At 53.8% G+C, this 17,115-nt stretch overlaps 1 protein-coding gene across 2 annotated transcripts in view; it reads right to left on the reverse strand.

Moving 5' to 3' along the window:
* Window positions 1-13,934: 13,934 nt before the first annotated feature.
* TUFT1 (tuftelin 1) overlaps window positions 13,935-17,115 on the reverse strand; it is a 28,515-nt gene continuing 25,334 nt past the window's right edge. For both annotated transcript variants that reach the window (XM_016126093.2, XM_016126092.2), the window contains 3 exons: window positions 16,910-16,993; window positions 15,969-16,069; window positions 13,935-15,443 (listed from right to left, as the gene is read on the reverse strand). In XM_016126093.2, coding sequence (XP_015981579.2) covers window positions 15,380-15,443; window positions 15,969-16,069; window positions 16,910-16,993 — 249 coding nt within the window. In that variant the 3' untranslated portion in view covers window positions 13,935-15,379. The remainder of the gene's footprint in view (window positions 15,444-15,968; window positions 16,070-16,909; window positions 16,994-17,115) is intronic.

The following is a 17,115-nucleotide window of genomic DNA, read 5'->3' on the forward strand; positions in this document are numbered from 1 at the left end:
TCAGTTTAGACCATAACAATTTAGGATCTAGTTTAGCTTTACTTTTCCAATCTGAAGATAAGCTTCTTGAAAACAAGGATCTTGTCACATGTGACTCGCACCCTCAGAGTGTATCAGAAACACAAGGGAAGGAGCTCGACAAGAGTTGATAGGAAGTTCATCCACGAAAGGCCCATGAAGAGGCTGATAGCGCCTGCTGCACAGGGACAAAGCCTAACATGACGCCCAGCACATGGCTTTTATCCATAATATTTATTAAATAACTATCACACCCAGCCCTATTTCCTCGCTTTGCTGATAAGGCAATGGCTCCCTCCACTCCACCTTCCAAAAAAAGAAGCAGACCCAGCAAGGTACAATGACTAGTCAAAGGTCACTCGCAAGATCAGTGGCCGGAACTCAGCCCTAAGTAGAAAAATTAAATGGCTTAAGTGAGGCAACCAGGCGTGCCATTCCCTGTGGATTCAGGGGTTGAAGAAAACGAACAAACACAAAGGACCCTTCTTTAGGCCTTCGCCCCAATGCTCGCTCCTCTTTCCTCTTCACTACCTTTCTGCAGTTCCCTCATGAAGACCACATGAAAAAGTCCCCTTCTGGTAAAGTGAGTAATTTGCAGAAGTGGAAGGTACCAAGAGACAAGAGGATTTATTAGTCAAGATTCTTTAGCTGCGAGTGGCAGAAACTCAATGCAAACTAGCTTAAGCAAAAAAGAGAATTAATTGGTTCACGCAGCTAAGGGCGACACTGGGCGTCCCAGTTAACTGTAGCTACGTAATGAACGACCCCCAAGCTCAGAGGCATAAAACGGTCGCTTCACTATGCTTACGCACTCTGTGGGTCAGGAATTCGAATGGGGCACTGCTCCTCGATGCCTCGGGCCTCAGCTGGGAAGACTCGGAGGCTAAGGCGGCTTGGTGGCTGGGGTCCATCTGGAATCATCTCGTTCCGCTGAGGTCGGCCTGACCCCTACACGCGGCCCCTTCACGCACGGGGCCTGGGTTCCAGAAGCGAGTGTCCTGAGAGAATAAAGCAGGAGCGCGTGGCCTGTTTATGGCGCGGCCTCTGAAGTCACGTGGCATCAATTCTACCACACCGCTTTGTCCAAGTGATCGCAAGAGTCTGCCCAGGTGCAAGGGGGGGAGGGGACGGGGACATCGCCACTCGCCACTCAATGGGAGGCGTGTCCGTGCTGCATGGTGATTAGAGTACGTGGTGTGGGCCACCTCTGGCGGGGGCGTCTCCGGAAAATAAAATGCGTCCCACTGGGACGGCTTAGATTGAAAGCAGGTGCCGTAGGAACTAAGACCTCAGAGTCCGACACAGAGAGCTCCGAGCCGCTTCGCTCATTTTCACTCGCCTTTCCTTTTTGCTCATCTCCGCTTCTCTTTGTCTATTAATTAGCAAAAACCAAACCAAAACAAAACTGACAACAACAACAACAACAACAATGAAACCAGCCCTCTTCTCAGGATCCGTGTGCAATTTCCCAGGGAAGGACTTCGATTGAGTCAGGGGCCCACCCCCTGGACCAACGGAAGTGGCCTGGAGAATGACCCATGTCCCAATCTGGATCGCGTGCCTCAAAGAGCGCTTGCTGGGTAGACTATAAAAAATAGCTAGTATAAGGTAGCGCAGGTCGAACCTAAGCGACCACTGAAGATGTGGTGGGCATGCCGTGGAACTCACCTTGGTTCTCGATCAGCGTTCTGCAGTTGCAGGACCTCAGAGCCCGTTATCTGGGGTTCGTTTGTTTGTTTGTTTGTTTGTTTACCTGGTCACCTTCATGCCGCGTCACACCCTGGCCTTGCACTTCGCCACACCCCACCTCGCTGAGAGGGGCTGGGTTTCCCGTTGGGGAGGGAAGCTCCCCAGTTCTCAGAGCCCCACCAGCTGGCTTTTCCCCATCATCCCTCTCTCCGCACGTGGCCGTCATGTTTCTCTTCCCAGACGTCACTTTTCGCCATCCTTCCAGGTGCCACTTCCTGGGCTATAGTCCCTCTGTTCACTGTGTCTCTTCCTTTTTCTTCTCCCTGCTCCCCGCCCCCCACCGGCCTTTTTTCCCCCTTATAATCAAACTTAATTTTCCAGGGGTCCTTTCTCCTATAAATTACCTCCCAGAGCCAACAGTTATGCGGTAGACTGGGAGACCTCATACCAGAAGGACCTTTTCTGTTCTTTCGCCAATGACCCGCTTAGGGGATCAGCAGGTGATACACTTGTGGCCCACGAGACGTGAGAAAAAGCTGACGCGAGGACCCCCGAAAACCTGAGTTTGCTTTTGAGGGATGAAAGCGGTTTTGAGTCATTAGCATCATCCCGTGGAAAAGAGTGTGAGACTTGGGGCCTCCGCACACGCTGCTGGTGAGCTTTCCTCCTCAACGTGTCATCGAGCATGCTTTCGGCTGCAAGTACCAAAAGTTCAAAAGCGGTTTAAACAGTAAGGGAATTTACGATCTCACATAAACGGCAGGACTAAAGGCGGGTGTTCCGGAGTCGCTGAATTCAGCGGCGCGTTCACACCGCGAAGGATCCCGACTCCCTCCACCTCGCCTCTGCTGTCTTCGGTGTGGTGTCTGGATCATTCGGTTCATTCCTTTCGTGGTGGCAAGGTGGCCGCTGAGCTCCAGGCATCGCCCACACATGTGGCCACCACAGTGAGAAGCAGAAAATAAAAAGCTTCTCCTTGTGTCTATTTGGAAAAGCAACAAAATCCTTTCTAGAAAGAAACCTTGCACCAGCTTCCTCTCACGTCTCCTCATGGGTCACGGGTGTGTGGCCTGCTGATCCCCTAAAGTCATCATTGGCAAAGGAACTGAAATTACTATGATCGATTCGAACTAATTGACACTTACTCCTGGAGCTAAAAGTAGCCATTTCCCCGTGTGCAGGGCTTGCCAGTGAGTCAAGAACAAAGCGGGGCTCTGCCAAAGGAAAGACGGGGGGCGGGGAGGCCAGGGTGGGGATCAGTTTGGATTAAGCACCTAGTGGGTCTGATGCACTCACTTCTCGCCAACGTCGTTTCTCCACCTCTAAACTAGAGGTGGAGATACCTGCTTCATCTGTGCACGGAGATGCTTCGAGAAAAGATTTTGCAGGAGCGCCTATGAAAACAGCTTAAACTCTAGTGCAGGACATGCTTGGACAGGAATGAGCCTCGAAGAGACACCATTCAGAGTGGCGCCAGCCAGCGGCAGAAGGGCGGGTATCGCACGCTTCCTCTTACGCGCGGTCTCTAGAGGAGTGGAATTCAGACGGAAAGCAGGATGGAGAGTGGGTGTCGGGCTGGGCGCGGGGAGCAGGGGTGGAGGGTGGGGGGGACTGGGGCTCGTGCTGGCAAAGGTGCAAGAGCTCTGGAGGGGGAAGGCGGGGATGGCCACGCAGCGACCGAGCGTACTGACCGCCACGGACTCGTACACCTAGAAATGATCGAAATGGTGAGTTTCATGCCTATTTCATCACGACGATTTTTATTTATTTTTTTTACATAAGCGAGGCTCTTTAAGTTAGCGAGCAGAGGGATTGCGCTAGGCCTGAGAAACGTGCGTGAACTCGGGGTTCTCGCTCATAACCGCGAGCTTGAACGGGCGCCTACTCTCGCCTGGGAGCGGTAACGCTTTTCCTTCCGGCCGCGGCTCTCGCTCCGCAGACCCACGACTGTTCTGACTGAGAGCAGACGAGACAGTCCAGCCCCCGGACTCCCCGCAGGGGACCCCTGCACAGAGCGGATTCCGCTGCAGCCTCCCCCTGACCCTCCCCCCGGAAGGTTGCCTGCACCTGTCTGCCTTCGGCTCCTAGACCTCTTTCTATAGGGCCAGCTGTCCCCACATCCAGGCCACACCCTGGGGTCGAGGCCGCAGAGAGCAGAGCCGGGGGACGCAGGAGCGTACGCACCCGCGGGCGTTGGCAGCTCTCGCAAAGTCTGTTTGCTGACAACGCATATGTACCAACGTTTACTGATTCCCTCGGAGGTTTGCAAACGAGGCGAAGCTGTGAGAAGCTGAGCTGAGCGCCAGCAGCCAGGTATCTGACCCCAGCTCCCCCGGATGGAGGCCCGGGCCGTTCCACCTGAAGGTCCCGAGGCCTCCCCACCCCACGTCGGGTGCCCAGAGCCGGGAGCCAAGTTCTGTCGCATAAACTTGAAATCAAAGGTCTCTATATTTAACCTACTCACTCCAAACAGTCTTCTTCCAAAAAAGAAAATATAACAGATCGTGAAGATCTTTCACTAGGAGCATCCACCGCTCGCTCGCTGCGTTCACATCCTGGGGCTTAATCACACCAGCAGGAACCTCCTCCTCCCGAGCCGTCTTCCGTAGTCAGAACAGATTCTCATCAGCACGTGCTCCGTGGAGAGCGCCGTGGTGCCCGACCCGGGGCCTCAGCAGATCAGCGACCTGCATTTAGCTCCTGAGACCAGGACAGAGCCCCGCCCTCCTGCGCCAGGAACGAGGTGTTCTGGCCAGTGACCTTGCAAACACCCTGCTGGGTAGAGCAGAGGGACTCCGTTGTCCGTTCAGCCGACACTGACCGGGTGTTCGCCAGGTGCACGGGCCTGGGCTGGGGTCACAGGGACAAATCCTCAGGCCCTGCTCTTGAGGAATTCCCAGGTCTGGGGGGGGGGGGCGGGCGGAGGCGGACATGGAAACAATTACTCCACATTGTGATGACTTTTCGCGCCAGCGCCGATGGGAGGGGCGGGGGAAGACGGCAGCGAACAGGGTCATTCGAGTGGGGTTTTGCAGGGTGAGTAAAAGCTCGTTAGAAGGAAGAGGGCGGGGAACAGCTTCCAGGCAGAGGGAACAGCATATGCAAAGGCAGAAGCGTGAGGGAAGACGCAGTGTGTTTCAGAGACCAGCGCCACGCGACAGAGGTCCAGAAGCGAGGCTGGACGAGTGAGGCAGCTCGAGTCCCACGGCCCTGGTGGGGGGCGGGGGGGTGCTGTCAAAAACAGACCCAAGCGCCAGCTCTACTACAGGTGGATGAGCAACGTCCTCTCTCCATCAAGGTCATCTCCTCAAGCCTTTCTCCTGCGGCTGGTCTAGTTCTTCTGCAAGATCTAATCTACGGGAACTGTCTTCCCCAGGAACCAAGGTTTTTCATCTCTGAAAAGGCCCTTGGACAGGTCACCTGGAATCTTTGGGCCATTGCATGATCGCAGCTCTGAAGAGCCTGATATTTGATAGAGGAGAGACAGGGGCTCAGAGAGGCAAAGGGCCCACCTGCCTCATTATGACAGAACGGGCCGGGCCAGCCCCCAGCCCTCCTTACCAAACTCAGTAAGCTTGTCAGCTCCTTTCTTCCAGGAAAAAAAAAAAAAAAAAAGTAGTATATGGCTTGGCTGAGCTCTCCGAAAACTTCCAGGACCAATTCTCTCCCGAGTAAGGGCTTATTAAACACAGGCAAAATGAACGGAAACTCCTCATGGAACCCTAAGAAATGCTGGTCTACCACGGGAGCCTTACAAACAAGTTTTTAGGATCACCTTTCAGCCTGCCTGCCTGTAGGCAACTTAAACTAGGACAGGGATATATGTTCGATTTTTTCATAAAATATTTACTTTCCCAAAATCCAATTTCTGTTCAGGCACGGTCTTTCATCTTTCATTTGCAAAACTGCTCCCTGGTCTCCCCCCAGCCTGGCTGGATGCCCTTTGCTAAAGAAGCGAGTTTATGATTTGTAACAGGAAAACTCCAGGGACCCTGGGAAGGCCTGCGGCCTCTTCTTTTGGGCCGGAGGTGGCCCACCTGCCTAGGTGCGTAAGGACCTGCTGCCCTCTTGTGGCCGCAACCTGGGGTGCAGTAATGCCTCCACTTTGCAAATAATAATAATAATTTTTAAAAATCTTGTTTTCAGGTTTGCCAGCTGACAAAATGTGCTTTGAAAGCATCGTCCTCTTCTCGGGCCAAGTAGTTTTTGAGCTGAAAGAGACCAACCTCTATTTTTTTTTTCTTTTTCTAAGAATAGGAACCCAAGGATCCAAGAGATTAAGGCATTTAGCTAAGGATACTTACTGTACACCCTAGTTAGAAAAACAGCCTGGAATGAAACTCCCACCCTCCCTAGAAGACGAGGAAGGAAGAGGAAGAGGAAGTTGCTATTTGCAATTTGGAAAGACTCAGCGGTGCTGAGCGGGGGACCTGGGAGCCACGTGGTGCCAGAGGATCTGGCTTCCCTCCCTCGGTCAGCGATCCCTCCATTTCCTGCCTCCCCATGCGCACAGGCCCGGGGTAAGGACCATCTCTCCGCCTTCCTCGGACACGCGCTTTTGCCAAGGACTGCACTCCAGTGGAGAAGCTCCAGGTTCTGGTCCAAGCTTCCGCCTTGAGTAGCTCATCGCTACCCACCGTGGGGCCTCCATCTTCTCGGCGGTAAGGTGAGGGAGTTGGATTGGACGCTTTCTAAGGTTCCTCTGAGCAGCGATAGTTTACGACGGTCCCTTTGCTCTTCCTCACTTTCTGGAACCAACCCAGAGAGATGAAAACGATTCAGAAAACGGAACAGGTCAGCACAGAGAACGCAGGCTTCCTGGAAGAGGAATTCGGGCTAAATCTGGAAGCATGAGTAACTCGCTTCGATGTTGTCTTTGATTCTTTTCTGTCCATCTCGTACGTCCAGTTGGTCATTCACCAAGGCCTATCGGTTCTTCCCAAACAACTCTCACACCGGTCCCTTAGGTTCCAGTAATTATCCCGGCTCGGCCCTTCATTACTTCACGCCTGGAGGTGCCCAAGTGTCTGCCAACTTGCCTTTTCGCCCCCAGCTTTTACCTTCTCCATCCACGTTACCCACCTCTTTCGGGTTAGCCCTCTTACTTTATCACGTCACTCCCACGATGCATTTATTCCGACTTCCTGTCAACTAATATTTATTGAGCATCTACTGTGTGTCCGGCTCCGCACTTCCGTGCATGACGGATTTGAACAAGACAGACAAGGAAGACTCCCCCCACCACCGCCACTGCCCCCGGAGTTTACACGCCAGTTTTCAAAAACACCGGTGAAGATCTGCTCCTTTCAAGAATAGAGTCCAGACTAACCTCTCCTAATCTCTAGCCATTCACAGCAGGATTCTTCGGCCGGGGTCGCCATTGGCTGCAGGTTCCCTCATTTATCTTCTGCTCATTCTAACCTTACGACCCCTCTCCCTGGACCTCCCGCCTCAGGCTGCACATCTCCCCCACCTTCCAGGGCCCTCCTCTTTCAGCCTCCCTTGCCTCTCTCCTCTCAGCATTTCACAAGCACCTGCCATCACCCACCTATCCCCACCCCTCTCCTGACAAGACTAAGCGGCTGGAGGCTACAGCCCTGCTCTGTATTTTTCCACCCCGACCTTCCCCAGCATCTGGCACATATTGTGCAAATAGTAGGGTTTTTTCCTTCTTCCTCCTCCTCCTTGCTTCCCGAACAATGACAGCTAACATCTGCGAAGCACTTTACGGTGTTTTCATATACATCATCTTCTATAAGCTGCACAATACCCTTGTATCGATTCTCGATAAATATTTAATGGATTAATAAGGCAAAAAGAGGATGGCATTCCAGGCGAAGGAAGTAACACCCACAAATAAATGCACGGCGCGTGAGCAGCCGGCAGTGTGGGGGCGCAGCCCTGCTGGGGAGGAAGAGCAAGCACCGCAGGAAATTTGAAAAATGGAGAATAAACGAATAAACGTAACAAAAACAAACACAAAAGCAAATCCTGCCTCCTTACCACGATTAGCAGTTAGGCGTGTGTGTGTGTGTGTGTGTGTGTGTGTGTGTGTATCTATGTATATATTTTTTAATTAAAAATTAATACTACCAACTCACATAAATACAGTCATTGGCTTTTTTCCCAGTAGTTTGGATTATAGTTGAAATTTGAATATACTTCTTTTTTTTAATTAGTTTCAGGTGAACGACATAGTGATTCTGCATTTATATGCCTCATGACGTGATCTGGGGACATGGTACGTCTAGCGGCCGTCATTGTATGTAGTTATCACAATAGTATTGACTGCGTTCCCTGTGCCGTATGTTACATCCCTGCGACTTACTTATTTTATAACTGGAAATCGGTGCCTCTTAATTCCTTCACCTTTTTACCCAGCCCCACTCCCCTCCCTCTGGCGACCATCAGTTTGCTTTCTGTATCTGTTTGTTTCTGTCTCGTTAGTTTGTTTTGTTTCGTTGCAGTCCGCATATAAGTGGACTCACATGGATTGTCTTTATCTGTTTGACCTGTTTAACTTCGTGTAATACCCTCCAGTTCCATCCTGGTTGTCGCAAATGGCAAGATTTCATTCTTTTTTTTTTTTAATGGCTGAGTAATAATCCATTATATATATATGTCTCACCTCTTCTTTATCCATCCATCCGTCAGTGGACACCTAGGTGGCTTTCATATCTGGGCTACCGTAAATAGTGTTGCAATGAACAGGTAGGGGCACATCTGTTTCTTTGTTTGTTTGTTTTTAATTAGTGTTTTGTTTTCTTTGGATAAAGACACAGAAGTGGAATTGCCGGGTTGTATGGTACTTCTCCTTTTAATTTTTGAGGCTGCTCCATACTGATTTCCCCAGAGGCTGCACCAATTTGCATTCCCACCGGCCGTGCCGGAGGGGTCCCTTTTCTCCACATCCTCCCCAGTGACTTTGCCGAGGGTCGTTCTGACAGGTGCGAGAGGTGCATTTATTTCTCGCCTTTTTAGAAACGGTTTTTCTTTTACGAAAGCTCTAGTAAACGTCCAGTACAATTTTGTGTCCTACTTTTGTTTACTTGCCATTCTAAGCACAGTTCCCGATGCGACACAGTCTTCGTAAAAGGCCGTTTGTAGTGAATGCCTAATATTCCAGAGTGGCCGCATCTGAAATGAACTTACCCGCTGCTCTGTGGTCGATCCCGTCCGTGTGGTTTCCCATGTCACGCATGTATGAGAAGCACTGCGACAAAGCTTCTGTGCAGAAAGGAGATGCGGAACACAGCTAGGTCTCCGGGGAAGCCGCCCCGGGCTCTGGGCGGGCTCACCTGAGCCTAAAGACAGCACCTCTGGACTTCCTGTCGCCGGAGCCAGTGGGACTGACCCTTTACTGTTGTTGAAGCCTGTTGGAGTCTCATTTCTCTGACTTCCACACTGTCCCACCTAACGTTAACGACTCCCAAGGTGGGACCACACTTGTCTGGCTCACCACCATGACCCTACCTGACGCCTCAGTTCGGAGTGCGGAGAGGGGGGCCTGTCCAGAGTGGGCACGTAACAAATACATGCAGGAAGAAGATGAACTCGTCTCGACGGCCATTCAGGAGGACCTTTGTATTTTTAGCAATTCATTTCAGCTCATCAATAAAAACGCTGCCTCTTTGTCGCCTTTGCCGCGAATAATTCCTCATCCTTTTGGCCTTCTTTAGTTTTTTTAATTCAGAAGTTTTACATTTTTATGAACTCCAATATTTTCTTTCATGACCTTTATTTTTTGATTGAGATGTAATTGACCTTCATGACCTTTAATACTAAAATTCTAAATGGATCTCCTCTCAGAGTTGACATTCGATTGTATTTTCTTCTCCTTTTTCTATAGTTAAGTTGTGATAATTTACCTAGAATGTAGTTAGGTGTACTGTTTGTGGTTCGAGGTTCCTGTTTTTGTTTTCAAAATTTTAACCAACTGTTCAAATGCGTTCCTCCCCATTGAGTTGTGATGCTTCTTTTGTCCTTTTTAAATAAAATTCGGTCTATTTCTGCCTAGCTTGTCTGGTAAATGGATATATCTAAGCTATATAACGTTATACATCTGTGAAGGCTAAAACTCCTCCCAATTAAGCTGTCTTCAGAATTTTCTGGACCATCTCCCCTGTTTGTTCTTCTAGATGAATTTAAAAATAATTATGTCCAATTCTAAAAGGACTCTGTTGGTTGGGACTTTCCCTGTGCTTACATGAAGGCCTAAAATAAATGAAAGGAGAATTGATATCTTTACAGTTTCAACTTTGCCACCCTGGGAAGTTTTTCTTAAGTTTTCCCATAACTTTCTCAACAAAAGTTAGTCATTTTCTTCACATGGATCATCGACATTTCAAATAAAGATCATTTCTAGGTATTTTATGTTTTAGGTTGTTTTCCAGTTGTATGTAGGGAAGCTCGGTAACTTGATGGGACAGTCCGGTTGACACTACCTGTCAAGGCGTCCTTCTGTTTCTTCCCACAAGTGCCACTCGCAGGTCTGAGCTCTGTCCTCTGGAACTAGAGAAAGCGAAACCACCCGCCTCTCCTGCAGGACAAATTTTCACCTCTTTGGAGACTGCCATCATGTTTCCCATCGGCCTTCTTTCGTCCTGGCTAAATAACCCCGACTGACAGGATGAAATAGTATTTGGGAAAGATTCAAACGACGGTGACGAGAAGAGTGGACTTGGGGCAGGTTAGACTAGAAGGTAGGGGACCGGCGAGGACCGGCTTCTGTCATCCAGGCTTCATGACTGGCCGTGGAACGGGGCGAGTCAGAGAGAGATTTCAAACGAGGAAACATTTAAGACTTGTTGACCAACTGGATGTAAGGGATAAGGGAAGGGAAAGAGGAGTTAAAGATGATGGCTTTAACATTTCTGGCCTGAGTCACCGAAGGATTCTCTCTCTACTAAGAGAAAGCGCGAGAGATTGAATAGGAGAGGCAGTTGGGAAGGAGTCGGTTTCACACCTCCGGACCCCGAGAAGCCGCCGCATCCAGGGCTGTCCCACAGACGAGAGTGAGACAGAAAACACAGATGCGGTCTCTGCCCCGGGTTCCAGGCACAAAGTTCCTCGAACCCTTGTGACTTCCTAAGCAACAGAGCATCAGGTGACCCTGGGTGGCTCTGGGGTGCGGTGTGCTCTCCAGAACGACCAAGCTGTGATCGGAAGCCCTACCCTCCTCCTCCAGAGAGGGGAGAGAGGCTGGACATGGCGCTAACAGTCGATGGTGCCTGTGTGAGGAAGCCTCCGCAGAATCCCAGTAGTATGAGGTCGGGGACCTCACCTGGGTGCTCATCTTGGTGACCACACCCACATGGGGACGGTGACGCACTCCAGCTCCACGGGACAGAGGCGCCTGCGCTCAGGGCTCTGCCAGACCTCACCCTTCTCATCTCCTCATCTGGACGCCCATCTGATTCTTCATCATGCCCTCTGACAAACTGGTACATGTGTCCCCTGAGTTCTGTGAGCTGCTCTAGCAAATTAGCCAAAGCCAGGGGCGGGGGGTCATGGGAACCTCCAACCTGTAGCCACGTCGGACCGAAGTTGTGAGTAACCAGGGGACCTATTACTCGCGATCGATGTCCGGAATGGGGGGAGTCTCGTGGGACTGAGCCCTTCACCTGTGGGATCTGACGCTGTCCCAGGTAGACAGCGTCAAAATAGGGTTAAATTGTAGGACGCCCAGCCGGTGTCACAGAGAACCGCGCAGCATGGGGGAACCCCGGATGGACTTTTCAGAGTGACGTGTTGTGTGCAAGCAGTGCAGGAGACACATAGGGAGAAAACCGAGTTTTTCCTAAACACCAGTGTTTTTGAAATTTTTCCCCACAATAACATATTTTACAGCCAACCAGTTTCCCCCCCCCCCCCACACACACACACACAGATATGAAACAGCGGTAAGGGTCTCCAAACTCCTGCAGACACATGTGAGTTTGAGCTGGGGTACTGGCGAGAGGGAGGAAAGGCCTAGGTGTGCCATTCACACTGACTTGGCAGTTTAAGGCATGGGGACAAACGCCTTTCTTCTCCTTGGCCGAGATCCCAAGGCGTAAGACTTGGCGACCAACACCCCGTCAGGAATCCATCGTGTTGCCACCATGTACCCGCAGTGCTACAAGCCCAAGGTCTCCCGGGAAGATTCTAGCAGAAAGGCTGGAGTTCAGAGGTCTCCCTGCCAACCTCCGGAGCGCATGGGGCCAGACGTGGCTCGCCTTTATGAAAACCTCTCCCTCACCCTCAGCCTGGACAAGGGTTTTCCTTGCAGAAGGAGGGGCTGTAGACTATTTAGGTCTCCAACGCTGAGTTTTGAGGCCATGGTGCGTAGAATTAGGACAGGGAAGATAGAGAACAATTTCTCCTTGCACAGCCAGACTCCTAAATTGAAGCGTGGAAATGAGGCCGAGAGCCCCAGGCTCATGCCTGTTGGGTCAGAGCCCAGACAAGCTTGGGCCCAAACCCCGCAGCTGGGCTGGTCGGAGGCCCACAGAAACCGGCGCCACAACGCGGAGAGCTGGGGAAAGAGGAAGGGGCGCTCCTCCACCCCAGGGGGAGCCCCCCTCCTCGTTCCAGTGTGTCCAAGCACCTTTCCAGAGAAAATCTCGGGCTGTTTCAGAGTGAAAGGTTTTAAGTAGAGATGAAAATGAGACAACTTTTAGCTTTAGAAACTCGAGTTTTCAAAAAATCCAGATACACTGTTTGGTTAAAACACCATGTCTTTATTAGGCTTTTTTTTTTTTTTTCTGTTCAGGGGACGGGACAAATGAAGAGGTTGGGGGCACGGGGCGCTCGGGGGGTAGGGAGTGCTCCCGTAAGCTGCTTTTCCCACGTCGGGCTGCTGCTCCCCATTTACGGGAGGCTGCCGACAGCGGCGTGTCTGGGCAGCTCCAAGAAACTGGTCTTCGTGGCAAAGGTCCCAGGGAGTCAGACTAAATCTTTCCTCCATAAAATATTCAAGAGGCACAGGGGAGTTGGCTTACGGGGGACAGGACATAGGCGAGCGGGCAATGAAGAGGCCCCTGAAGTCACCACACCTCCCCCGGCCCCCTGGGCCTTACCTCGCTCTCCTCCTCCTCCTCCTCCTCCTCCTCCTCCTCCTCCGGGCACCACGTCCATCTACACTTGAAAAGGCTGCCGAGATATGCGAGATATACACCTTTCCCTCAAAGGCTTTCTCCTTTCTCCTCCCCTCCCCGAGGCCCGCCTTAGCCCTCTGAGGCAGCCATACAACCAAACTCTGAGGAAGTCACCAGAGCCACTTCCCCGGCCCAGGAATCTCTCGGTGCCCTGGTTCTAGTCTCCCCTCTGTCTTCAGGCCACGTAATTATGTCCGACCTACACCTCTGCGTACCCCTCCAGGCCCAAGGCCAGAGCCTCCCGTTGCGGTGGGCGGGCACCCTCTCGGGCTTCCTCCTGCCTTGCACGCCAATTGGCGCCTGGGGCGACCCCGCTCCGCCCCACCTCTCAACATTCTGAGAACAAGCACCGTCTAGATACACCCCGCCAAGCCGGACCTCCGGAGAAAGGACCCGTGACTGTCAGGAGACAGACCACAGACTCAGGCCCGGAGCAGGTTTCCCACGCACTCTGAAACCCGGAGAAAGGTGGAGAATTCTAAGAGAAAATGTACATTCTTTGAGTTGAAGGAGAAAGGGGGGGCAGCAAGGAAATGGCCCGGGGGAAGGGGGTTGCATTTCCAGGTCCTTTGGTCCAGAGAAGGTTCCTGTAAATTCAGCTACGCCCCCAGTCAACTGCATTCTCGGCAGAAAGAAGATCAATGGACTAACTGAATGATGCCCAGAGGCAGCGAGAAACTAAAGTCTTGAGTGGCTGCAGCTGGCATGCCAGAGTGACTGTCATTTCTGCAAAGGACATGGAATTACTCGTCCCCCCCACCCCCGCGCTCGTCGGCGAATCTCTAACCACGAGAACTCTGACCAGTTCTCCGCCAGCTGAGGACACACTGGCGTGCTCAGGGGCCCCACAAGGCCCCCGCCCCGGACAGGGGCAAAGCGAAGGTCGGGGCCGCCTCAGCTCGCGAGGGCTCAGGCCGCGGAGCGAGCTCGCAGCAGGGACGCCCCGACTCCTCGCATGCCGCATGGTGCTCATGTCACAGTGTGGACCACGCTTCCCAGGTGAGGACAGCCGGGCGCCCCTCTCCGAGAGGCACTAAAACCATGTTCTTTCATCTGCCCCGAAACGTGAACAGAAACCAGGCCAGGCACTCAAAGAGACACACAAATACAGTGTATTGAATTCACCACACGGAGACTATGCCGCAGGGAAGAGCATCGCGACTGGAAGGGCCCAACGGAGCTTGTGCGGGCCTGACCCCCGATGGCGAACGAAAAACTGCGTGAAGCACCCAGAATACCGCTGCGGACGGAGCCGGAGTGTGACGGAAATGCGGATGTGAGGCTCCGGGGTCGGCGCCAAACAGAACCCGGAGACTTGATCCACGCTGACTGTCGAGCACTCTGTGCTATAATGCCGCCTGCTGATGCTACCTTAGCTCCTTGCAGGAAGGACCCTAGGGCACTCCCGAGTGGCCGTCACTGAGACCACGTCAACAGACCCACTGGGAAGCAGAGAGAGGCGGAGGGGTCAGCGGGAGAATTCGCTGCCTCCCCGAAGGCCCCCATCACCCTCTTCCCCCAAACGACATGCTCAGACCCGAGGCCTCAGGGCAAAGGCCCGGCTTTCTAGCTACAGATGGGGCGTGGGGGAGGAAGGGGCAAGAAGCAGGCGAAGAGAGAGAGGGAGCTTTACAACGACGTCATTCGGAAACGACGTCCAGAGGGAACACTTGTCCCAGAATCGAGCAAATCCAAACGCTGCAAGAGAAGGCTGCCGAGCCCTGCCACGGAGTCGGCCACGAGCTATAAGCAAGACACCAATAACTTAGCAAAATAAATACGAGAGTTTCGCTGAGATGGATGTAATCCAGTGAAAACAGTTTTTGGGCTCCGAGGCAGTCAGGAGGACAAGTGGACTCCGTACCGCGTCCTCGGGGAAAACCCTAAGGGATTCTGGGCGTCTTCAGAGCAGAGTCATGAGCAACCGTCTGTCGCTAGAGAACCTTTCTGCTAAGAGCTGCTCCGTGACTATGCATTCCGTCCTCCCCAGAAGGGCAGGCGGGCCCGGCATGGCGGGGTGACCCGCTTTCCATCCGAAGGTGGCTTGGGGCAGCTGGAGCTGAGGCCGGAGCAGGCGGGAAAACAAAGTTTGTTGCGAAGACCTCGGAGGTGTTTGGGGAAGGAACTTTGTTCCCCCAGGACGCTTTCCAATCGATCCGAGCCCTGCGGACATCTGCGCCTCTAGCTTCTAGGCCTGAGGCCAATCTTGTCGTCGGGGCGCCTCCCCCGACTGCACGAGGGCCTGCTTCTGGCTCCGGTCTGCAACCGGAGGGAGGCTCTAAGGAAAAAGACAGTCTCTGCAGGGTCCAGGACGGCGCCTTGGCTCCTGCGGCAGCACGCCGCCTCCCGAGGGGGGCTGGACCTCCCTGTGCCCAGCACTTGGAGGACAGGAGTTGGGGACAGTGGGGCACGCGGGCCCCGAGTCCTGAGCGTGGCCAGGGGACAGGCAGAAAGTCGAAGTCGGTGCCAACGGCCGGCGGGGGCGGCGGGCTCCTCCGCAGGCCAGGGGCGGCGGCGGCGGCGGCGTCCGGGGCTCACGTCTCCACCACGCGGATGAGCGGCATGGACTTGGGGCTGGGGGGCTTGGCTATCCTGACGCTGGAAAGGAACCGGAAACACTGAGTCCCGCGCTACTCCACACAGAGCACGTGGGCCCCGAACGCCCCGAAACAGTCACGGTCAGTGACGTCTGGGAAGACTAGGAGGTGGCACTTTCTTCTGGTGGCAGGGGCCAGAAAGGGGGGGGGGCAGTCAGAGGACTGAGAGGTGGGTCTAGCTGGGATTCCTGATTTTTTTCAAAGTCTCAGACCTTTCTGGGAATCTCTGGGGGCGGGGGGAGCCCCTCCTCCTGGAAATGCACCCGCACTGTACACACACGATCTCTGCACACGGTATCGGGGTTCGTACACCTCCAGCGGCTGCTGGTGGGCCGCCCGGGGGTGTGGGGGCAGGTTCTACTCTAACCTGCTTAGAAAACGGTTCGGGCGGAGGACGGTCGGTCAGATTAAGAGACCCAGGGAATGCGGCTGGGTTCCAGGGAGCCTCGCCCTCGCCCTCACACCGAAGGTCTCCCCCGGCCTGTGCGGCGCGCTCGCGGGCCCCGCGCCGCGCACACCCACTCACCCGCCCAGGTTCTCCGTCGTGGCCCAGGTCTGGGTGCTGAAGTTGCTGTGGCTGATCTGCTTCTCGATCAGGTGTTCCATCCGGTCGTGCATCTCTAAGTTCTGCGACATGAGCTCTGAGGTCAGAATCGGCCCTGCTCTGGCTTGCCGCTGGCCACCTGTTTCCTCGCTCGTTCAGGTCTCCCCGCCCGCGTACGTGTGCGCGCGCGCATGCGCCGCTGTCGCCCCCATCCCCGCCACGCTTGCCACCATCACGGGGACCCCTCCCTGCAGCTCCGGCCCCGGCCCCTCCCGAGGACCTGTCCCCTCGGCAGCTCTGTACAGCACGGGTCATTTCCTGGGGTCCGCAGAGATATTTACTGGCCCTTGTCGATATGCTCTTCTGCAAACCAGTTTTTTGACCTTTTATTTTTTAAATGTATTTTTATCTCTAACCCAGACTGCAAACTCCCTGAAGATCAAGAGCCCTGTCTCCCATTTCTCTTTATCTCCCCCTTTTTATCTTCCCGCAGAGGCTGCAAAGCGATCTTTAGGCCGTGGGGGGGGGGGAGGCGGGAGGGGCTCTGAGGGAAGGCGGACGTGAGGAAGAACTCATGGGCTAAACGAGCCAGCCGGCTCGGCCATAGAGAAGAGTCCACCCAACAGAGGCCTCCCCTGCCACGCCCATGGTCAGAGGGCAGGGCTCGCCCCCACGCAGCCCTTCAGGGTGGGGACGGGTCTGGCCTTTGCGAGTAAGCCGCTGCCGGTTCTCAGAAAACATTTACTCAGCTGATCTAAAGAGGGACCAACCACCCCAGCGCCGGACTTCCGGGCAGCAGCAGCCTCCTCCCGCCCAGCCTACGCCCCCACCGCCAGCGCCTGCTCCCTTCCCGGGGCGGCCCGGGGTGTCCCGCCAGCCTCCCCCGCGACAGCCAGCGCCCGCTCCCTTCCTGGCGCACACACCTCGGCTTCCAGGTAGGCGATCTTCTCCTGGAGCTCCTGGATGGTGCTGTCCTTTGACTGGATCACGGCTTTTGAATTCTGGAGCTGCAAAGGTATGGGAGGCACTGGAGCTCATTGCGAAATGACTCATTACACACCCATCGAACTCCGCCCCATGCCCGGGGAGCCCGCAGAGCCAAAAGGCAGGGTTCGCACCACGCACGACC

The sequence above is a fragment of the Rousettus aegyptiacus genome, unplaced genomic scaffold (assembly GCF_014176215.1).
Source record: "Rousettus aegyptiacus isolate mRouAeg1 unplaced genomic scaffold, mRouAeg1.p scaffold_m13_p_17, whole genome shotgun sequence".
Taxonomy (NCBI): Eukaryota; Metazoa; Chordata; class Mammalia; order Chiroptera; family Pteropodidae; genus Rousettus; species Rousettus aegyptiacus.